The 25167-nt window shown below is 41.0% G+C and overlaps 1 protein-coding gene across 1 annotated transcript in view; it reads right to left on the bottom strand.

The window, feature by feature from the left end:
* SLC35F1 (solute carrier family 35 member F1) overlaps positions 1 to 25167 on the bottom strand; it is a 304981-nt gene that overhangs the window by 52271 nt on the left and 227543 nt on the right. Inside the window, exon 3 of the mRNA XM_036317921.1 lies at positions 6543 to 6670. Within this exon, the coding sequence (XP_036173814.1) occupies positions 6543 to 6670 (128 nt within the window). The remainder of the gene's footprint in view (positions 1 to 6542; positions 6671 to 25167) is intronic.

Raw genomic sequence — 25167 nt, 5'->3', positions numbered from 1 at the left:
TCAAACAGAACGCTGACTTTCCTAACTTCTTTACCAAGAAGGGTCTAGAGCAGTGGTTATCAACCTGTGGGTCACGACTCCTTTAGGGGTCGAACGACCCTTTCACAGGGGTCGCCTAAGACCATCCTGCATATCAGATATCTACATAACAGTAGCAACGTTACAGTTATGAAGTAGCAATGAAAATTATTTTATGGTTGGGTCACAAAATGAGGAACTGCATTTAAAGGGCCAGAAGGTTGAGAACCACTGGTCTAGAGCAGTGGTCAGCAAACTCATTAGTCAACAGAGCCAAATATCAACAGTACAACCATTGACATTTCTTTTGAGAGCCAAATTTTTTAAACTTAAACTATATAGGTAGGTACATTGTTATTAACTTAATTAGGGTACTCCTAAGGCTTAATGAAGAGCCACACTCAAGGGGCCAAAGAGCCGCATGTGGCTCATGAGCCGCAGTTTGCCTACCATGGGTCTAGAGTTAGGGGCATAGAAAGAGAAGAAATTTCTTTAAATTCTGTATTCTCCCTCCAACATCTCAAGACATGATATTGTCAACTACGTTGGAGTTTCTTCCAGAATGTGGAAGGTCTCCCCTTCCTCCCTTAGGGCTGAGCCAGGAGACCTAGTGTTATGGAGGGAGGATGTGAGACAAGGAATCCATGCAGAGAAGAGGGGGAAAGGACTTATCCCTGAAGGGGCCACATCAGAGGACAACCAGAGGTGACATGGGGTTAGCAGAGCTCTGTATTCCCCGCCTTAGAGCTTCTGTTTGCTGGAAGATGTCCAGAGTCTAAGTGCTCTCAAAGGGGTGCAGGGTGGCTTACCCGGGGCAGGATGGGGGTTTCCACGTAGCAGGAACTACCAAGGCTGGAGACCAAATGCATTCACAGCTGGACACCTGGAGGCCCACAGCATCAACAGGAATCGGGGAGATGGGGTGGGTGGGTGGCAATTAGCAAGGAGAAGGAGACCATTGCTGGGGCAGAGAGAGCGGCAGAGGCCAGCAGAGTACCAGGCACAGAACGAACAGTAGTTCCACACCCAGCAAGTCGGCCAACTGCCCACACTCAACAGCCGGCCAACTGCCCACAGTGGACAGCAGCCGAAGGTCATCCTAGAGACCCACGTGCTGTTTCAGAAATGAGTACGGAAGGGAGAATTCTGAGAGGCTAAGCATTTGTCCCAAAGGAACTGAACTTTCCAAAGACAAATTTTAAACTGGAAGAAATGCAGTTTTACACATAATCAGCCTTTTGCCTTCCACTGCTATTTAGCCAGTTTGAGGACGTTTGAGGGGAGGAAACTTCACTATGGACATTAAATCAATTATAGGATATAAAGGAGATAGTTGCTTTGAACATCTAAGTCTAGAACAAATGAATCTGTACCCCGGCTATACCTATAACATGAGCTTCTTGAGAGCTGGGACCATGTTTTCATCATCCTTACATCCCCAAAGCATAGTAGATAGAATACTTAACAGGTGTTTAGCAGTCCATATCTGGGTCCGTCTGAATAAATGCACTTACTGAGAATGAAACTACTAAAGGTCACTTGTGTTGCTTTGCTCAATAACTGGCCATTAGAAAATCATGTTTTCATTCATTGACTGATTTATTCAAAAATTTCATACATTTTAGGCATCTATAGGTATAAGAAGATGTTGAGAAAGAAACAAAGATGAATTGTTTATGCATTTACTGGAATGTCTTCAGTGCTTCTTGTGTACCAGGTACACAGGTCCCACCTTCAAGGACCTTAAACACTTGAAGGGAGAGGAAATATGTAAATAAACAACTATTGGATGAAGTGGAAAGTAACAGTTATCAAGGAAAATGAATATGAAGAAATAAATACTGTCAAGACAGGATCAAATGCATGTTTTCCTGCTTTGCAAGCATGGCTATTCCAGAGGGTGTAGGAAGGAGGAGAGAGAGATGCTTTGCTTGCTTTCCAGTGGCTGTACCTGATGGTGTCTGGGAACCAGCCCATCGGCCCAGAGTCAGTGGAGCTAGAAATTGGAGCTTTCTGTGGAAGGGAGTTCTACAGAACACGAGTAAAAGGGATGGGCATAGTAATGGAACTAAGGAGACATTGAAGATCATTTTAGTGTGTTCTTCTGAGAATGGGCAAGGGTCTATACCCTATATCAGGACAAAAGGCTGGCAGAAAACTGTGCAACATCCAATCAAATACTTATATTTGAAATGATACATATTTAAGTTATTATCACAATCATGAGAATAGGAAGTTGAAATCTAAGGAATCTGAACAATTCAAAATATCATGTTCCCTTTAGGGGTCAGAACTTGTTTTTGAAAGCTTTGCCTTTAAATGGACTTTAAAAAATCTGTTGAGTAATCACTAAACTGCCACAGTCCTGCACCAGGAACAGGTAAAATTAGTAAGGATAAAGAAGAAAACATAGTCTTAAAAGCTGAGCTCATAATCATAAACTCATGCCCATGGGACCTGGTTCTACTGTATATAGGTATGCTTTCTCTCTGGGCTCATCCATTGAGGTGGAAATTCAAGTTGGCTATAAATAACATCTGCTTGGTGACTTTCTCTCCTGTGTCGTAACTTCTTGGCCCTGTGACCACAGTTACATGAATCCTGAGGATAGGGGCACCTCTCTCCTGTGTCTTCACTGACCTGAATACATACTTTTGTTTTAAATCACACTACTATATTGTCCTCTAATTGTTCATGTAGCTGTCTATCATTCCACAACAGGGTCCAGGTCTGATCAGTAGTTGTGTCCCCAGCACTTAGCCATAGCATTGGCATTTTTCAATCAGTGAAGAAATCTGTATGCCAAGTCTACTCACATGGCTTAAACTTGAGACACATCAGAAGTTACCCAGTTTTTCTCTGTACCTGGTGCAACTTAATCCTAAGCCTACCTGAAATTCAGAGTGGGCCCAGGAAGACCTGAGAGTTACATAAAGCAATGAGACAAGCTGTTGCATGTGTATGGTGTAGTATGTGAATGTTATGCACGTGCTTTGCACGTGTGTGTCATGTAGAATTAGTCTCAGGGTTGGATATCTCACTGCATGCTGGCTTTCATTTGGCTAAGATGCCAAGGTCAGACAGTGTGGCCAAAGGAAAAGAATTAGGGTTAGAGGGATTTCTTTCTTCTCCTTTGTCCCTGATGGAAACTGCCCGAATGATGGGAAGACACTGAAATATCCATTGTGAGAAGGAGGGGAAGTGTTAGCAGTACAGACCCTTCAGTGTGGTTTTTAGCAAGAGTACTGGGAATTGTTTCCAACGTGAGTGCACTTTAATTACCAAACTACCATGTTGGAAGAGACCTGGTTTCTTCTTACTTCACTAGTTTCATCTATTTGCATTTTCATACTACATGGCTGGAGAAAGACGAATAATCTTTGACAAGAAGTCATAAAGCTGCTATTTCTACTGAAATGGTTTATATAGCACAGTTATAAAAATAGTATAGCTTTTAGAATTTAACCAAATGTCATTGCTAATCTGTCTCAAAATTATAGGCACAATCTATTTATCTATTTATTCTGTACAAGTTAAGAGATAGAAACCCACAAATGTGTCTTTAAAATAAAATCCTTATAAATTCAACATCATGGTGTTACCACCCCTCTTTTTACTTTCTAATAAAGAAAACAGCTGGGCTTCTTCACTTCAGTGTCTCTCTGTATTATATTTTCCCTGAATAAATGTTATTGCTTTTGCCATTGTTAGCTTTAGCTTTTGACTATAATGGCAAAGTTAAAATATATTTTTTTCAAATGATGTTCAATATTATTTGCTATTAGGGAAATGCAAAATAAAACTATAATGAGCCTGGCTGGCATGGCTCAGTGGTTGAGCGTTGACCTATCAACCAGGAAGTCATATTTTGACTCCCGGTCAGGGCACATGCCCAGGTTACGGGTTCATCCCCAGTGGGGGGCATGCAGAAGGCAGCCAATCAATGATTCCCTCTCATCCATTGATGTTTCTATCACTCTCTACCTTTCCCCTCCTCTCTGAAATCAATAAATCTATATTTAAAAAAACACAATGAAATATCACTACACACCTTTTAGGATGGCTAAAATAAAAACACCTCCAAATGCTGGTGAGGATGAAGAGCAAGAGATCTCTCATGCATTGCTGGTGAGAATGTAAAGTGGTATAGCAACTCTTAGAAAGTTGTTTGACAGTTTCTAAAACCAAATAGCAGCTTTCTATATAATCCAGAAGTTGCACTTTTGAACATTTATCCCAGAAAAATGAAATCTTACGTTAACACATGAATGTTCACAGCAGCTTTATTTGTAAAAGCCCAAAGCTGGAAAGAACCCAGATGTTTAAATAGATGATGATTAAACAAACTTGGTATATCAATACCATGGAGGAATACTACTCAGTAATAAAGAGGAACAAACTGTTGATACTTGCCACAATTTGGATGGACTTGAGGGCATTATGCTTGGTGAAAAAGCCAATCTCCAAAGGTGAAATATTGTACGATTTTATTTTATATATTATTCCCCAGTTGACAAAATTATATAGATGGAGAATAGGTCAGTAGTTGGGCAGGTGAGAGGAATGAGAGTGATGAAACTGGTGTGACTTCATAGGGTACCACAGGGAGTTCCTTTGTGGTGATGGGACAGGGCTGTATCCTGACTGTGGCAGTCGTTATACAAACCCACACAGGCACACCTCAGGGACATTGGGGCTTCAGTTCTAGGCCACTGCAATAAAGCCACATCACAATAAAACAAGTCACATGGATTTTTTGGTTTCTCAATGCAAGTAGAAGTTATGTTTTATACCCCCTACTGGGGAATGAACCACAAGCCAGGCATGTGCCTCAAAATATGGGAAATCAATGCAATTTAATCAACTTCTTTTAAATATTTATTGAATACCTAGTCTGTGCTGGTTTTTCTACTAGCTACTAGAGATTCCAAGGTGGACAAGACATCATCCCTGCTGTGAAAGAACTCAGAGTTTGGTGGAGTAGATGGGAATAGTGGAACTTCATTTTTAGGTAAGACAGGTTGTGGCAGCAGCTGAAAAACGAAGTGCCGTGGAAGCACAGAAGAGAGTGTGGCCATCGTGGGGTTCATCAAAGTGAGGTGGGCGCTAAGCTGTGTGTGGCAGCATCGTGGTTGTTCTCCCAGCACCCGTCCACAGCCCCTCTCTCTCAGATATGTGACTGGGTGGGACTGATCCAACCCCGACTCAGGAGTGAATGCTGATTGTTGAGCCCGCGATGCCCAACCAGAGATGATACCTCTCTGCTAGAGGGCATTTGGAAATCATGGGAACACTTCTGGTTGGTACAAAGTCTAAAAAGGATGCTACTGGCATTCAGTGGCCAGGGGCTAGGAATGTTAAATGGTCACTAAAATAGAAAAGGGACCCACATCATAAAAAAAAAATTATCCCATCCAGATTGTCAGCAGTACTCCCATTGAGAAGTATTTGTCTAAACCAATCCTAGAAATCTCATCCTTTATTAGTTCAGATTTATGCCAATTAGCTCACAGTAGCAATCCCCTGTCATCAGTGTGGTCCAATCAGAATAAAGCTCTGGACTTTTCTTTGATGGATGTAGGTAAGCATTCTTTCTGTCTCTCATTGGGCATGCAGGAAGAGCATGTGGCCCCATCTAACTCGTGTTTAGATAGCTTCCTATTCGATCTATATAATCTAAATTTATTCAGGTGGTTTGTTTGCTGGTTTGTTTCTCCATTTTTGTTATTGTTGTTTCTAAGGAAATTATTAGGATGGCAGAAATACTGTTGAGGTATCAAATCTAAGTAAAACCTAATATGTGAACAATGTTTTGTTTCATCCTGGAACTTTAGAATCCATACAAATTCAAAATGTTGCCATTAAAAGAGAAATAAGGGCGAAACAAAAATAGTTAAGCCTATTATTTAAGATATAATGAGGGATATTGGAGATGTTTTGTGAAAGCCTAAGTTAATCTTGCAATTGTGCATGTGTGTCTGTGTACACACATGCATAAAAGAAGAAGAGAGAGAGGAAGAAAGGATACAGCACCTATCTTCATGGATAACACATTTTAAGAATTTAAATCTTGTCCCTTTAGGAAAAATTCTGTCCTTTCAAGTTGCAAAATCTTCACATCAAAGAAAGTTAAAACAAAAATTATTAAGCATTTTGATTACTTAATAAGAGTCCATGAACATATTCTGCAATGTGAGTTGTGACTGAAATAGATTTATTTTATGCTTATGAATAATACTTCTCCTACTGACATAAAATTAGTTGGCAGAATTCATAGCTACAAATTATTTTCCTACATTGTCAATGATTACCATGGTGTATTAAGAAAGAAGAGGAAAAAGATTTCCAGTTACCCTTGACTTAAGAAAAATAAGACATATAAATAGTTTAAATTAACTTTCATACAACCAATTTCCCTCCTGTTGCAACACTTACAGAGTAATATTCAGATTCCTAAGTGACTAAACTGAAAGCAAATGACATCTGGAAATTAAGGAGGCTGCGAAGGACAGAGAGGTCAGTACCTGGATACTGGTCAGAGTCGTGTACTGGTAGGCCTTGACCACCAGGTAATTTGCCTCCAGGTCTATGAGTCCCAGCATCATATATTTCCACCATCTTCGTCGTAAAATTGCCAGGAGGTTTTCTTCTCCTGTGTTACAAAATGGAGAAGAAATGGGTTAGGTTCTAAACACATAATCAACTATTTAGAAGGATTCTAAAATATTGTAATCTTATAGTTTAACCATGCCTTCTCAAATATTTAATTAAACAAATAAATCAATGCATCAAAGGCCGACATGTTTTTACTTAGCTAATAGTCTTCACCATAGAGTCAGTCCTTCACATTGGTTTCTAGGCCAGAATAAGACTGGGCAAGTTTTTAGTCCACCATGCAAAACATTTTCTCAGGGACATTTGAAGAAAAAAAAATTACATCATATTAAAATAAAAGGAAAGGTGGGCTAGAAAGGCTTCATAAACACACAAAGTCCAAATCATCCGAAACTTCAGGACTGTGGTAAAATAGAAATGAAAAGAGGGTAGCTCAATGGAAAAAAGGTTGGCAGCAAGTCTGTAGTTAGGCTCCGAGATGCCATCTTGAGTGCTGGTTCAGCTTTGAACATGACATACTTTGAAATTACACTCTGGTGGTGGGTGTGATGGGAAGAGACAGGAAGATGGAGCTCAGATGGACGAGTGCCATAAGACCATTGTCTTAATACTGTCAGCAACTGTAATCTTCACCACCTTGCCTCTTAAACTGATAGCATCAGAACAGATTTTAAATACCTTAGTTCTTCATCCTTATTTTTATATATTTCAGGCCTGAAATAAACCTTCTTTCTCAAGGGGCAGTCAATAGCTCTCTTGGAGCCAATCTGTGAGGTCTGTGGAATATGCAGAAATACTAAGTGAATGGTGACTAAGTGACTCTGGTTCAAGGCTTCTCATTAAGTTGCAGCCAAATTGTCAGCCATGAATGCAGTCTCATCTGAAGGATTGGTTAGGGACTGGGAGAGAGAGGGAGGGAGGGAGAGAGGGAGCGAGCGCTCAAGAAGGAAACCTTGTCCCTCTTATAACCCAATATCAGAAATGACACTTCTACTGTATTTTTTATTTACTTTTCTTTCCTTTTTTTCTGTTTCATTATTTTATTTTTCAATTAAAGTTTGCTTTCAACATTATTTTGTATTAGTTTCAGGTGTGCAGCATATGCACAGATATTCATATAGGTTATAAAGTGTTCACTCAGATAATTCAAGTGCCCACCTGGCACCATAGATAGTTCTTACAATATTGTTGACTATATTCCCTGTGCTTTAACTTACATCCTCATGCCTATTTTGTAACTACCAATTACTACGTCTTAATCCCTTCACCTTTTCACCCAACCCTAAATACTCCTCCCTTCTAGAATCCATCAGTCTGTTCTCTGTGTCTATAAGTCTATTTCTATTTTGTTTGTTCATTTATTTTGTAATTTATCACATATAAGTGATGTCATGTGTTACTTATCTTTCTATGTCTGGATTATTTCACTTAGCATAATGCCCTCTAGGTCCATCCATGCTGTCCCAAATGGAAAGATTTAATTCTTTTTTTTTTTTTATAGCTGAGTAATATTCTGTTGTATATATGTATCACATTTTCAGGCACTCATCTATTGACAGGCACTTGGGTTGCTTCCATATCTTGGCTATTATAAGTAATGCTACAATGAACATGGAGGCATATATTCCTTCAAACTAGTGTTTTGGGTTTCTTTGGATATATACCCAGAAGTGGAATTGCTGGGTCATAAAGCAGTTTTTTGAGGAAACTCCACACCGTTTTCCACAGTGGTTGTCCCAGTCTGCATTCCCACCAATAGTGCACAAGGGTTTCCTTTTCTCCACATCCTCGCCAACACTTGTTTGGTGATTTATTGATGATAACCTTTGTGACAGGTGTGAGGTGGTATCTCATTGCGGTTTTAATATGCATTTTTTTGATGATCAGTGATGTTGAATATCTTTGCATGTGTCTATTGGACACTTCTACAGTATTCTATTTTTTATTTTATTTTTTTAGAGAGAGTGAGAGGAGGGAATGAGAGAGACAGAGAGAGAAATATCTATGTGAGAGAGACACATGGATTGGTTGCCTCCCACAAGCGCCCAGCGGGACTGGGGACTGAGCCTGCGGCCAAGGTACATACCTGCTCTTGACCTGAATTGAACCCATGACACTTCAGTCTGAGGACTGACACTCTAATCACTCAGAAAAATGGGCTAGGACTACAGTATTCTATGTTTTAGAAGAATCTATTGGTCCAGCTCACACTCCAGGGAGAGAATTTCATCAGGATGTGACTACGAGGAGGCAAGGATCATTAGAGGCCAGCTTACAGCTGGCTATCTAGTGCCACACACTTTCAGTGCTATAGCTGTCCTTTGCTGGTCAACCACATGGAGACTTGTGAAAAAGAAGCTTTTCAGCTACACAGAGAAAGTCAGAGGGAGTTGTGACTAGTTGGCAACAAGGAGCAAGAGGTCTCTTCACCTTTGGTAGCTAACCCAGTTTTCTGGCCACATTTTGGATGTGATACCTCCTATCTTTTGCTCCAAGCACACTAAAGATCTTTTTGTTTCAATTAATTGCTATCTCATGTTCATCCTTCAAAGTTTAGCTATTCTCTGATATTTGCCTGATACCATTCCCCAGCTAGGCCACTTTGTATAGTCCTGTTACATGATTTACAGGATTGTGACTATTTAGAAATTGTCTCTTCACTAAACTGGGAGTTTTTGAATGGTAAGACTAGATTAATCTAGCTAAGGGTTTTGGAATAAGTAATAATTGACTTGAAAAACATGTGAAGTACTACCTATCTGAATATGTCAAGAGCCAGTTCTAGAATATGAGTCACATCTATTACTGTTCTGCACTTAAATGCATAAGGGGGATATGATCCCCAAGGTCATTTCTTTATAGCCAGCTCACTTTGGCAATGCGCTTGCACAGCATTTCTGCCTTTTTCACTTGCCTACACATTTGCTAAATCAACACACCTCTCAGGATTTATCTTGGAAATTAGTGATTTTCAACCTGGCTGAATAGTCACATCTTCTTGAGAGATTTTTTTAAAATCCCAACACCAGCTACCAGCCCCCAGAAGTTCTGATTTACTTGGTTTTGGATGGGGACCTGGGCATTGGGCTGATGATCAACTCTAAGGTGTTCAGATGGTTGACATTCCATGGCCATCCTCAGGATCACTTGAGCTAGGAATTCCAAAGTAATACAATCCCAGGGTAGTAAAGGCTCTTCATACCAAAGCAAGAGCCCAAACATTTGACCCAAAGGATGCTTTCTTTATCTTGTCTCTGGGCTTTTCCATGTGCTAATTGCTCTGTTTGCACTCTTCTTCCTCCAGTCTCCAAATTTAGAATCAACCACCACGAAGCCTTCCTCAATTTCTCACCTTGATCATCCTAGATTGGGTTGGGTTCCCCTATAATGTGCTCCTGTAACACCCTTTGCAAATCTCACAAATAGTATTTATTTCACTGTATTATAATGACCTGTTTTCTTGACTCTAATACTCATTAGATTACTAACAATTTAAAGAGAGTTGCATTGTCTTGGTTATCACTTTATCTTTAGGACCCAACTGTACCTAGTGAGCAGCTAATACATAATATAGAATATATAAATAAATTTCATGTTTAATGATCTTAGCAATGCTAAGTAGCATTGAAATCAAGGTATTTATAATATATCTACCATAAAGATTCACGTTACAGACAATGAAAATTGTTTTCTAGTTAGGATGCAGACAATATCTGACAAAATTAATTTGGTGACCATTTCACACTATACATAGGGCATAAAAAGGTTGATGGCATATTTAACCGCAAAGCTGTAATGCTATAGTCACGGGTCATTGTCCCAGTTAATTTACACAATCAATAGAGAATTGTCAGACTCAGAGCACACCAGCCACATCTCAATATACAACACTGAAAATCTGGGTCATGGTCTGTTTGTTCCACCAATCAATAACATATTCAAAGCATAATTCATTACACATATTCACAGGAATGATTAGTTGCCTTGCTGTTTTGCTGAAGAAGTTTTCAAAGCAAAACACCCTAAATAAATATTTCCATATTATTTAATTTGAAGCACCTAAAAACATATAACACACTTGATTAGCAGATTTATTCAGGATGGTGAGGTAGCTTTTTTTATTTTTGGTTGAACAAAAATGCAACCTTTAAAAGGACTGCTTAGGGATTTATCTAAATGACTCTATTAACACTGATGTACAACAGGCCATTAAAATTCTTTCTAGAATAATGAAAATGCATTCTTTAAGGTCCTTGTGCCAAAGTGCTCCATAAACCTCATGAAATAGGGACATCTATAAGAATTACCAGCACAAATCAATGATTCTCTCTCATCAATGTTTCTATCTCTCTCCCTCTTCCTTTCCTCTCTGAAATCAATAAAAATATATTTAAAAACAAAAAGAAAAGAAAGAAATACCAGCACAATTGGTGGCATGTTAATGTTTTATAAATTTTAAAGAAGTAACTAGAATGAGTAATAAAATCCATGGTAGAAACTTTAGAATTATAGTTTGGCATTTAGATAAATTCTGTTAATTATTATTTTTATTATCAATATGTTCAAATATAAATGAAAAGATTAGAGGATAATGTCATAGATTAAGCTCTAACCTGATTTAATAAATGTTAACATTTTGCCATGTTTGCTTCATACATATATTTTTTTGAGACAGAAAATGTTAGATGAAATTGAAGCCCCTTATCCCATTATGCTCCTGCCAGATTCCAATCCCTTCCATCCTTCCTCAAATACCATCTTGATATTGTGTATTTTTCATTTTTATGTTTATTTTTTAACTCTTACCTGAAGATATGTTTTTTTATTTTTATTGATTTGAGAGAGAGAGGAAGAGAGAGAAGTGAAAGAGAAACATCGATTGATTACCTTCTGTCTGTGTCACAAAAGGGGATCAAATCTGCAACCCAAGTGTGTGCCCTGACTGGGACTTGAACCGGCAACCTTTCGATGCACAAGACAACGCTCAAACAACTGAGCCACTCCAGCCAGGCAGTCATTTATTTCAAACAATGTATATTTTCACGTTTTATGAATATGCCACAATTTATCCAGTCTCCCACTGATAAGCATCTAAGTTCTTACCAATTTTTCTTTATCAGGTACAATGCAGCAAAGAACATCCTTGTGCATGTGTATCCCTATAATTGATATAGAGTTTTATTTTTTTTTTTCATTCTCTTTTTAAAGGACTATGGATTATACAAGTAGTCACAAATGTAGCCTGTGTAATAAAAGCCTAATATGCAAAGTGTCAGGTCGTCTGTTCAACCAATCAAAGCATAACATGCTAATTGATATGCTAAGGCTGCCCAACTGCTTGCTATGATGTGCACTGACCACCAGAAGGCAGACAGTTGACGGGTTGACCAGTCGTTATGATGTGCACTGACCACCAGGGGGCAGATGCTCCGACAGGTAGTTTAGCTGGCTGCTGGGGTCCGGCCAATTGGGACTGAGCAAGACGGGCCAGACACGCCCTGGAGCCCTCCCATGGCCCCCCCCAGGCTGGCAACCTCCTGCGTCCCTCCCTGGCTCCAATTGTGCACTGGTGGGGTCCCTGGGCCTGGCCTGTGCCCTCTCACATTTGGCCCAATGGTGGAACGACCGGTCCCTATGAGGTACACTGACCACCAGGAGGCAGACACTCAATGCAGGAGCTGCCCCCTGGTGGTCAGTGCGCTCCCACAGTAAAACATAATTAAAATTTAAAATTTTTAAATTTGAATTAACAGTATTCCAACACAATAACTACCCCAATAATTGAAAACAGAGGGTGAAATCACTGATACTCTCATGTAATTTATATCTAATTTTACTAAGCATCACCAGAATGATCAATCAAATTTGTTTTTGAAATTTTGTAATAGATACTTATATGATACCATATGCTTTACAAACATTAACTTACCTAATTCTCATAATAACCCTATAGAGTAGATACTGCTATTAACCTTATTTACAGATGACGAGACTGAGGCCTGGAGGAGTTAATAACTTTCCCAAAAAGATCATACAGATTAAGTCAGGATTTGAACTCATGACAGTCGAGCACTAGGCTTCATACTCAATATTGAACTATTTTGCCTCACTGTTTTGTAGATGTGTCATTGTACTCAGGAGTCATGAATTTTTCATTAAAGAATCTTTCATGAACTGTCAGTCCAAACTCACCTGCAGGGTGCTCCCCTGCCAACTCCAAGGAGCACCCCTAACTGAAGCCAATGTGGATGGTGCCCCCTGGAGACTCCATCTCCCCAGTCTTGCAGATGTGTGTACACCCCTGAATTGGCTTAGGGATGAGGATGTGCCCCATCACCATCAGTTTGGTAACAAAGATTTGATCTAAGGCCATGACAGTTTCCCCTGTGAAATGTTAAATAAGGCTTTAAATCAATTTTATGGCTTAAAAACATCTAATCTCCAGAATGACTGTTAAATGCTGTACAACTTGCTGAAGCCCAGGGCATCACAACAATGGTCACACATTGGGTGGGGTGAGAATGGTGGTTAATAAATGAATGAAGGAAGAGGAAATGTATGTACAAAGGCTGGAACACGGCCCACATTCGCAACAGTGACTGGAAGACAGAGGGGCCTTGATTCACAGTATTCTCCTTCTCCCCCGTGGTAGTGTGAGCAGAGAATAAAATACTGCAAGACCGCACCCGAGGTGAATTCAGCTGAGGGAACAAGAGGCTGCATTGTTCTTGGGACGTCATTTTCATTAAGGGCCCTCGTGGGTGGTGTGACCCCTCATGGTGTTTTTATGCGAGAACAGAGCCCGGCACGCATTGCACAGAGAGTCTGCCACGAGGGCAAGGCCCCCGCACAGAGGGCGAGACCCTCACTAGAAGAGACACTTCCTTGGCTCACAATTGGAAGCCATAATGCCATCTTTCTTTACCAGGACACCAAAGGGGAGTGTTTAAGTAGTAATCAGTGGGTAAGACGAAGAAAAAAGACATGATGGAGGTTTTAATCACTTGCCTTTAAAAGCTGAAACTTAAATGTAGAACGCAACCAAGCCTCTTTAGTCAGAGAAGTGAACAAAATAAACGCACTAACAGGGAAATGGAAGTGTCAACTGTTCACAGAAAGGATGGCAGCCAATTGCGCTTCATGATGTGAACCTGAGTGTGGATGAAATACAAAAAAGGTAAAGAATGAAGGTTAACGTCCACTTCGTATTCTTTCATTCAGAGCCCGACAGGGAGACTAGGAGCATACAGACAAGGCATAAGCACAGCCACCCAGCACACACCAGCATGCCCCATGCGGCAGACACCGCCTAGGGAAGCCCAGGAAAGCGAACTCTCTCAATCGCTGATTAGGGCTTCGGCCACAGGTGCTCTGCCTCTTTCTCTGGTGAGTTATGCGGAATCACACTGCGGCCAGATACAACATTTGCCCAGAGGAGGGGCAGGCTTAGGCCTCTTCCTTGAAGCCACTCCCCTGGTCCAGACCCCATCTTTGTCTGCTGGATCGCCCCACTCGATCTGGGAGTGGAGGCCATGAGAACACAATCCTCCTTCCTGAGCCTAAACCCGAACTGGCTTTGTGCCCTGAGACTCCAGTCCTGCTGGGCCTTGCCAGGAGGGGGCTTCTGAGGCGGTGCTCCCAAGGTCCCTCTTATCACACAAGCTGCATATGCTGGGCAGGCAAGACGTGAAAGAGGAAACTCCACTGAAAGGTTCAAGGAAAGCAGAGAAGAGGCTTTGCCTCAGTTCCATTTTGTTCCCTTCACACCACTCTCCTTCATGCCCCCCCCTACCCCGCCGTACCTCCTCCAAATGTGACCGCCCTCTGGGGCCTCCCAAGTCCTCTGCCATCCTGCCCGGTCCCCCTCGGCACTTCTTTCTTTTTGACATACTCTCAACTCTGCCCGGCATAGTGATTCAGACAAATTACTTACTCAGTGTAGGACTGCGTTATTAAGGTGTGATAGCTGTGTAACACCTTTTAAATCTGCTCAGTCATCTGCATGATTTTCAGAAATGCCTCGTAAGGGTTGGGAAAATATATAAAAACAACTAAAAATGAATCCTAATCACATAGAGGTCTGGTAGCTATTCCTTTAAGCTGGATATTAGAGAAAAAACTTAAGTATAGATATGATTGCATACAAGATGGGTTTCTTATCAGTAAGCTTATTTTATTTCTTTCCAACTTAGATTTTGGGGGATTGATAATTAAAATGCAACATCTTAGCTTTAATTATAGACTCAATCTATTATTTCTTTTGAAGCAAAACATCTCCACATTTCAAATAAAATATGAAAATTATAAAGTCTCAACTTCTCAAACATGTATGTTTCAACATATGTTACCATTTTCAACATGAACCAAATCACTTAAATCTTTTTTTTTTATTGCTTAAAGTATTACAAAGGGTATTACATATGTGTCCATTTTATCCCCCCGCCCTAGACAGTCCCCTAGCCTCCCCTATCCCCCAATGTCTTATGTCCACTGGTTATGCTTATATGCATGCATACAAGTCCTTTAGTTGATCTCTTACTTAAATCTTAGAAACCTTTTCTTTCTGTTTATTTTTAAGCTGTCATCTATTATAAAGCTAAGATATTTTGATTTTATGTGGCACATTTATATTGTACACCTTTCTAAAATACCCAGATTTCTTGTGGTCTTAATGTGTCTTAAGAGAGAAAGCACAATTGCTAACATTTTCTTCTTCATATAAATATAGAAGTTGATAGTGAGTTTGTTCAATTTTGTCATACAGGCAGTTAAAGCATATAGATAGCTAAACAAATAAGAAGATGGATATCTAAAAGTCCATATTAGAGAACTCATACTAATTATTAGATGTTGTTGACCAATGCCTGCTTGCGTGGGCTCCTCTACCTCTGAATGAAAACAGAGCATGAGGGATAAACAAGTGCCTTAAACAAATCCCACCCCAAATTTTAAAACTAGGCACATAGTTCAGTGCATCCATTTTATATTCCTGGAAAGGCTACTTTATAAAAGAATAAACCTGCTAAAATGACTGAACACTGTCACTACCCATAACTGAAAGGAGAACCTGAACATCTTAAAAATGTTACCTTGCTGTGAGATGAAACACAAACTAACACTCTGCCCCCTATTTCGAGTTGTAGTAGACATATTTATTTATACTAGCCTCTAAAAACTAAGATTTAACCCATCGAAACTGAGCACATCTTCCTCCCCCAAACTCTCGTCCAGTTTGTGCAACCACCCCACGGGGACCACTTTGCCTTTGCTGTATCTTTTACAATGATCTGTATGTGCAGGTCCTTGCTCTGAAAAGTCTCACAAGAGTTCGCTTTTATTGATTTGGGTAGTAGTCTGCCAGTCTGGGTCTTTGCCTCGGGGCTGCTGGTCTGCCCAACTCTAGGAGCTGATCTTCCCAGAGAAGACAAGAATGTTGCCGGGGGGGGGGGGGGGGGGGGGGGGGGGGGGGCTGGGCATGTGACAGCCACCCCTTCCCTTTGGCAGGGTAACGTGGGAGGGCACTGGAGCCACTGGCTCTAACCCAGGCTCTTCCATGCCCTGGGTGTATGATGCTGCTGTCAACTTAGTCCCCATAAAACTCAATTTTCTTCATCTACACATTGGAACGACTCGGTGGACCTGCCTCCCAGAGTGCTCATGGGATTAACTATTTATAAAGTGCTTGACATGGTGCCTGGCAAGAAGCCCTTGTGAGTAGCTCTCCTGATTTGTATCACAGTTGGTCTTTTCTCATGCCAAACTTCCTATGTAATGCAGCTATGTAGGAAAGAATTTAACCTTGCCCAAAAAGAGGTCTGGGATTTGTCCTCGGTTAAAACCATGACTTCAGGTAGGGGAAGACTGACAGTGTGATTTAGAGTCATGCCCCGAAGCTGGAGACTGCGACCACCCAAGTGGGCAATCAGTCATGTGTACGTAATGGAGCCCCAATAATAACCCCAAACACAGAATATTGAGTACGCTTCTCTGGTTGGCAATATTTTGTACGCATTGTCCCATATTATGCTGGGGGTGACACATCCTGACTCCACAAGTGGAGGACAGTGGAAGCTATGGACTTGGGCTTCTCCTGGCTTCTGCTCTATGTGCTTCTTCCCTGGGTTACTTCTAATCTGTATCCTTTCCCTGTAATCACTGTAACCATGAGTATAGATGTTTTCAGGGAGTTCTGTGAGTACTAGCAAATTATTGAACTTGAGGGTGGTTTTAGGGGGCCCAACCCCAAACTTGCAATCTCAGGTGGCCTTGTGTGGGCTCTAAACTTTCCTCATGTAGCCTAAACCCTTTCAATTGGTTTGTCCCTAAACCTTTGCAGTAGTTTTCCTCAAATACAACTAAATGTGTCCCTTTTTTGTTTGTTTGTTTGTTTGTTAATCCTCCCCCAAGGATATTTTTCCATTGACTTTCAGAGAGAGTGGAGGGCGAGGGAGAGACAGAGAGAGAGAGAAACATCGATGTGAGACAGACACATCAGTTGGTTGCCTCCCGCACATGTCCCGACCAGGAACCAGGGCTGGGGATCGAGCCTGCAACAGAGGTATGTGTCCTTGGCCCAAATGGAACCTAAGGCCCTTCAGTCCGCAGGCCGGCGCTCTACCCACTGTGACAAACCAGCTAGGCTGTATGTGTCCCTCTGTTGCTCAACAATTTGAGTGCATACACATTGGGCATATCTCAGAATAGCCAGGCCCCAGCATTCTCCAGGTCTGAATTCAGTTTAGTCTCTTTCTAGGTGATTTTAAGCAATGCATGCAATTATTTGCTCTCTTGAAAGAGTGTAAAAACTTCGTGCTTTAGACCTAAACTTTTATCATTATAAACATATCACAACGGGAAAAACTGCTCACTCACTCAAAATGGTTAATGATAGGGTGGCTGCATGGGTGGGGGGGGAGGGGCGATGCTTTGATTTGAAATTATTCAAAGCAATCATAATGAAACTCCGTACTAATAGAAATCTCTCTATTATCCTGGTGTGAGCCTGCTGAGAGGAAAATGTATTTGTCCTTTTTAATGACAAGACTATTTTCTTTTGCTTCATCCCATTTTGTGAAAAGTGACCCTACATGCCTTTTGGAGGTTTCCTTTAATTGGCTCTGATGCCTCCTGACATTAGCAGATGAATCTGTCAGTTTTGTAAATTTTGTTGTGAACAAAGAGCTGTGTAGCAGCTAATGACACACACTGGAAGGGGGAGAAGCCAAAGCAGGCTCGCCTCCGGGCGCCTGCCACTTGCTGAGCATATTCAAAGGACAGCAGGACAGAAGGTGCCAGCCTGAAGCCTCGAGGGCTGACCTTGAGCTCAGACGTGAGAGCATCTGTCATGTGGACACACAGGTTAGACCCAATGTGGGAAATTAACAAGAGGAGTGTCAATGGGTCAGAAGCCCTGGTAGAGCTGAAAGCTGGGCGGCCTCCTCTCTCCGTCCACCCTCCCATCTCTCATCCCAAATGCCAAGCACAGATCTACCAAGGCCACTTCTATTACCTGCAATTCATTTTTCACTGAAAACCATTTGTCAAGCCCTGGGCCAGAGGCACCATATATTCATATTCTCATTTACTTGCCACCCTACACTCTAGGTCAAAAGCATAGAGGCAGTTAAAGTACTGCCTGCTTCTGACACTTAACTAGCTGTGTCACCTTGGAAAAGTTTACTCATTTATAAAACAGGGCAAACACGACTTACTTGAAAATATTTCTATACGATTAATCAAGAAAATGTATGTAAAGTGTCTGGCTTCTAGTAAATGAGAGCTTTGTTATTAAAAGCCCTATGGGGAAAATATGTTTTAGATCATAAAATTAGACTTAGAGGAAGTTAAGTAATTTGTCTAAGGTCTGTCCTGACTTCTCTTTTTAAATATATTTTTATCGATTTCAGAGAGGAAGGGAGAGGGAGAGCGATAGAAACAGCAATGATAAGAGAGAATCATTGATTGGCTGCTTCCTGCATGTCTCTGTGTCCATAGACCTCATAGCATTTACCAGTGCAGCCACACTACGCCTTACAGTGTCCTGGAGTTGTAGGCGGTATTATCCTCTGTAGCAGCTAGAGAATGCAGAAGCTTGAGTTCTATTACTTCCATGTCCTCATGTGCAGTCTCGGAGGTCAGGAAGCATACTTGGCACCTCTTCCAGCAGGGGTTTGACCAGCTCTTAACAGCTGAGTACGCCTCTTGTTCATTTCTCCGCCTCGGTGCTTGTGGAAGCACCTCACCCTTGTGGTCATGGCCAAGATGCTCCCTGCCTTTGTTGCTTCATTTACGGACAGAGCCTGTGTATGTTTGGACCACAAAAGCCCTGATAGGGAATCTTTTGTTGGTACAGTGCAGCCTCTGTACCAACTCCTGAAGTGCTGAGAAGCTGCTGGTGACGGAGAAATCACTCCTCTCAAGGGTTGGGAGCACCGTGTTCAGTTAGGTAAATACTGTTAAGGTGGAATGGCTGACTGCAGTAACACCTAACACAATAGAAGGATGGGCCCCCTCCGGTTTGGCTCAGTGGATAGAGTGTCAGTCTGCGGACTGAAGGGTCCCAGGTTTGATTCCGGTCAAGGGCACATACCTCAGTTGCAGGCTCCATCCCTAGTAGGGGTGGTGCAGGAGGTTCCTCTCTCATTAACGTTTCTATCTTTCTCTCCCTCTTCCTTCCTCTATCTCAATAAAAAAATCAATAAAAATATATTAATAAAAAAAGAAGAAGAATGGGATGACTTGAACAGTGACTGCCAAAAAACAGAGAAGAAAAGATGGTGGGTAATAAGCTAACATCTGTCCCAAGGGAAGCCTCCTTTGTGGCACGGCAAGCATTCGGAGACACAGATATGGCATCGTTGTCATAGCCCACAGAGCAGGGAGGTTCCAGAGCATGTTACTAACCTTCACCACAGACATAGACCTAGAACAAGGCATTCAACTGTGCTAGAATATTTGGGAAGCAAGAAAACAAAATGAAACAAAACAGGTGAGTGCTGCACTTGTGTGTAAAATTATATAAATAAATGTTTCTCTCTTGATGAAATCATATGTTTCCCCATTTCCCCCGAGCACATTAGAATCACTTGAGGAGCTTTGAAATGGCTGACTGCTGGGCTCTCAGACATTCTCCCACAGCAGGTCTAGGGCGGGTGGGAGAAGAGCTCTGGAATCTGTGCTGAAAATAGCCTCCCAGAGACTGCGATGCTGTTTGTCCTAATTCCATTCCATTTTGGAAATATTGATTTGAACTAATAAATAAATTGGCCGATGCCTCCCTGAGGCATTCATACTCCAGGGCTCGCTGCTGCTTGGCTGGTGACTAGAGCCAACTGCCAGGGCTGCCCTTGGTACAGGAATAAAGTTAACATCTGTTCCAAGTCTATTGGAGCCCAGGGGAGCGGCCAGGCTAGTTATCGACAAATGCATTATTAGAAGACAAGCCCCAAATCTTTCTGTCTCAGCGAGGCTGCCCCACTTTGACCCACATCGACTTTTCTTCTGAATTCTTTCAGTTCTGAGGTATTGTTCTATTGATTCAGGAACCTAATCATATCCTTGCTTATATTTTTAACATGTTGCAAGTGTATATTCCTTCTTACTAAAATGGTAGTAAACTTAAGGAAAAACAAAGTCTGTTTTATAATCCTTTTCTGTTGCTCTCTTATGGACATGACTGTCTGCTTAACGGATACTTATGGACCTTGGATCACAAACAAATCCTAAAACATATATTCCATAGAACTTAAGGCCTCGATTTGTATTATCATTTACTATATCTACATATTCCATTTTAGGGCGATTTTAACTTTCCAAAAATTTTATTCATTTATTATGTGTCAACCCTGGCACTAGTGATTCAGCTCAGGTGCACTGTGGATGTTGACCAAAACTAATGATTCATTTTAAAATTCATAGAACTGTATACCTGCAAGAAAAAGGTCAATTTTAGGACATCATCATTTTTTTAAAAAACCCACAACAAACTCTAATGACTCATATAAATTGCCTTGCTTAAAAGTCGTTCTGTTCTGGGCTGTGTTCATCCACAGCCTGTGAACTTCTGAGAAGCAAGAGATGAGTGCCCCTGAAGAGTGTCCACCTCTGAGGCACAGCAATGGCCTGGAAAGGAAAGAAGCCCGAGTCCTGCTGAGCACAGCCCACCAGCACATTTCCAGGACTTGGGCTTAGTTACTGATGGGAGGTGACCTCTTAGGAACCAAATTGATCCCAGTGTGTCCTAGAAAGAGGGGGCTACACAACAGCTTTTAACAGCATTTTCATTTGCCCGCGGATTTCTTAGGATGTAGAGGAATAGTAGGAGCTTAAAGGTGAATAAAAGAAAATTCTTTAGCTTTCCAATTAGTAGTAAAATTAGGATTCCTAACATAAACCTGGATGATAATCCAAATTCAAGTGGTTTCCCAAAGTAATCCCATCAACCTTTTTTTGCTCCCTTCGCCTGTTACAGCTTGGATTTAATTCAAAGACTAAACTTGGAGTACCCATCCCCTACATCCACCAAGTGCAGTCTATTTGGAGATCTGACTTCAACTTTAATAGAGTGATCTTTTGTGAAGGTTATGGCTGAAGTCTGAAGGCTGCCTGAAAGTTGTGGATATTCACGTAGTTGGGAAATGAAGCTGCTTACACTGCTAACCCTTTACTAGGCAACTTGACTGTGAATAACCATAGCATCAAAAGGATATACAGAGAACTTCATCCCACTGGTCATCTGGGTATGCCATGCCTATAAACAGGCTGCCTCCATTCTCTTTGTTTAATTAACTATTTTCCTGAGAGGCCTCTATAACTCTCATTTCTTCTTTAATAACAGAAACTTAGACTCATCAATAGTCTGATATAATTGAACCAAAATCCCAGGACTAGCACTCTACTTCAGAATAAAGATTGGGCCATCTGTCCAGTCTGTGGACCTGCTGCTGTACCCTGCCATCTGTCCTACAAGCTCCAACCAGGGCAGGACTGGGCTTCTTTCGTGATGTGCAATCCCTCCCTAAGCATGTGTCTGGCCTGAGTAAGCAGACAGATAAATAAGAAATGCTTTAAGAGAGCAACAGAAAGAAACAGGAAAGAACATGATTAAACTGACCTTGTGGTATCCTACCAGAGTTTATAGGAAGCATACTGTGAGGCCACCACTGTATTTTTGCACCTCAGGTAAAGGAGAGGAAAAAACAGAAGTATGCAATTTCAGCAAGGAAAACATCAAGTGCTGAGTTAGAATGAGACAATGATTTTATTTTTCAATAGTGGCCCGGTGCATGGATTCGTGCACATTGAAAGGCAATTAATTAGAATATTTTAATAACATAACTACGGCTGAAGGTGGAATCACACAGCCCCATGAGGAATCAGGCTCCCTCCTCTCTGGTTGTGGGGTGCATCACCCGAGAACCACCGCTGCCAAGTCACCGCAGCTCAGCAGCTCCTGTGTTGAGCATCTGCTCCCTGGTGGTCAGTGTGCGTCATAGGTACTGGTCGTCCAGTCAGACAGTCACTTAGCCATTTATATATATATTATAGATATAGATAATCATTTTTTTTCTATGTATGATAAAATATAAAATTGACCATTTTAACTGCTTTAAGTACAGGGTGGGTCAAAAGTAGGTTTACAGTTTTGAGTACACCAAACACAGAGTTTATTCTTGTATCATTATTTATTAATTATTGTATTATTTTCCATGTGGACAACTGCAAACCTCTTGCCCCACCCACCCTATATATAGTTCAGTGATATAAAGTGCATTTACATTGTTGTACAACCATCACCACTGTTCATCTCCAGAACTTTTGCATCATCCCATTCTGGAACTCTGCCCAGTTAAACAATAATTCCTCATTTCCCTCTTCCCCAGCCACTGGCAGTCATTGTTCTATGACCTGTCTCTTTGAATTTGACTAACTCTAGCTACCTCATATTACTAGAGCCATTCATTATTTGGTCTTCTGTGACTGGCTTATTTCACTTAGCATGTTTTCAAAGTTCATCTATCTTGCAGCAAATGTCAGAATTCATACACTTTTAAGGTTGAGTAACATTCCATTGTAAGTGTACATCACATTTTGTTTATCCATTTATCCATAATTGGACATTTGGGTGGTTTCTACTTTTTGGCTCTTGTGAATAATGTTGCTATAAACATTGTTTACAAGTATCTGTTTGAGTCCCTGCTTTCAATTATTTGGGGTATGACTGTAGAAGTGGAATTGAGGCAATGATCTTTTGGAAATTCTAGAACTCCTTAGTAAAGTTATGTAATGAATGAAAGTGCCACAGGGACCTCCCCTCCTCCCCCTTTGCCATTGTTTTGGTCCCTCTTATAGTCATTCATATTGGCTCTTCCAAGTCACTGGAGCCTCAGGTCAGTTCGATGATCACAAAATTGGAGTCACTTAGGAATCTAACTCAGCTTGTGAATGGGGATATGTAAGGGAGTGGGGCTTACACATTATGATGTTCACCTTCTATGGGAAACCTGGGTAGCTGCTATTTTTGGATTGAACTAAAGTTCTACTATATATATCATATAAATCCATTCCACTCTGTGTAAAACGTGATACTTGCACAATCTTATACAATCATAAGTATAAAGCACTGGTTTCAATATTTTAAGCTCTTTAAATAGAGACAATAAAGAAGTAATTCTATGCAATAAGTATACTATTGACAGTTAATGACTAATCAATTTTTATATGGACTTTCTTATAAATAAATTGCTATAGAGGCCTTGACACAGTGAATTTCAACCATTTCCTGACTGCTTTTTCTCCTTTACCTTAAAACAATGAAAAAGCCCTCTGTTCACTTTCTCCAACATTTTATGGGGGCAGGGGGCTAATCTTCTTTGCCTCCCATACAACTTTTTAGTAGTACGAATGATAAAATAAGAATTCTAAAGACTATGAGAATCTAGAATAAAAACCATGCACACCAAATCCAAAATCTTCAGTATTTCTGAAATGGACAGTGCTCATATTCCTATGAAAAAAACTATATGAAATACCCTTTAACATCTGACATCATCTATCAAAGTTCACTTCTAAGTGACAGCCAAATGCCTTTGTTAGGTGAGTGATGAATCGAGTCCTTGTTTCTAATTCAGATCACACCATATTCACCCTGCAGAGATAATCAAGCTTTGCTTCTGCCCAGGATAGTTGTCTAATATACTCTAAAATCCTGTAGTCTTTCTAACTAGGATAAACAGGCCAAAAATATTAACTGCATCCCACGAGAATTGGGTATACTAGGAAAATAAAGCAAGATGTGTCACTTCTCTCAGTCCATTGTATCTTTATTTCTGCCATTTCCCATTATGGAGAAGCTTGTCAGCCTGGTTCCGGTTGTGACAAGAATTATACTGAAATACTCATGAGTTCCTCTATCTTCCTGCCCACCATTGTCTTGGTATCTCTGTTGCTTAGCAACAAGGCCATCTTATCTATGCAGGAGAATAACCTTTAATATTAGTTGAAAGCCCTTCTTGGTCGTTCCTTTTTTAAAAAACACACACAAAACACAAACTTTGAAACATATGCTTTTCTCACATGCATTTTAAATTGCATCACTTTTTTTTAGCTATAAGACCACAAGAGAAAATTCACTGTGCAATCTTCAGATCTCTTCCGTATCATTTACCTCAATACCTTGCAGTCAGGCCAAATATAGAAATCTCAAAAAACAGAACAAGTCTGAATGCCAAGGCATACTGTGGTTGACAGCTTCTTTTGCAGCTTGGAACTGCAAAATCCACTTCGCCTAAGCCACGGACACCAGTGAGCGGACCCTGGATGGAGGCTAGGGTGCTCTTTTGCCTCCTGAAACCAGGGAGAATAGTATAACCAAGCTCGCTGGACAAAGGTCTTTGGACATACATTGCTCACCAAAATGCCAAGGGAGTGCCTGTCAATTATCAGTAAACTGCTTTTAAGAAAAGTGAGGGAGGAGTAAAAACTAAAGAGCAAAAGTCACATGCTCATAAGAAGGATTAAGTATGTCATTCGTTTTCTGTTCTCTTTTACACTTGTCCCTCACCCCTCTCGCACACACACACACACACACACACACTCACACACACACACACACACAGACTGCTACTGCCATATTTTTGGTCTCTTTGCAATTGCTTAGGGGTTTGCCACACTGAACTTGGATGCTCAGGGAAAAGAGAGCACAGAGATCTGAGCATGCCCAAGCCTGTTGGAAGCCACTGTGCTAGTCGAGAGGTGAATGCAGTAGGATGAGTGCAGGACCGCTGCTTAAGGGCAGTGCCCTGTGAGTCCCATGCCCCTACCTTTGCCTCAGAGTTGGCAAGCTGTGTTTACTGTGGATTCAAATTCCTTCTGAGGAGCAGGCACAACGATGCATCCAATATTCAATTCAAGACCCTCAGTCAATCAGTTCAAAGGTACTGAGTTTCTACTGAAGGTCCCAGCCGTGCTGGGCAGTCTGTTAATCAATGCTCTTTGAAGTCTTCTAGTCTCACCTAGAGCCCAAAGCAATTCCCT

This window comes from Myotis myotis, unplaced genomic scaffold (genome assembly GCF_014108235.1).
Source record: "Myotis myotis isolate mMyoMyo1 unplaced genomic scaffold, mMyoMyo1.p scaffold_m19_p_7, whole genome shotgun sequence".
In the NCBI taxonomy this organism is placed as follows: domain Eukaryota; kingdom Metazoa; phylum Chordata; class Mammalia; order Chiroptera; family Vespertilionidae; genus Myotis; species Myotis myotis.
This window is presented reverse-complemented; position numbering and strand designations above follow the sequence as displayed.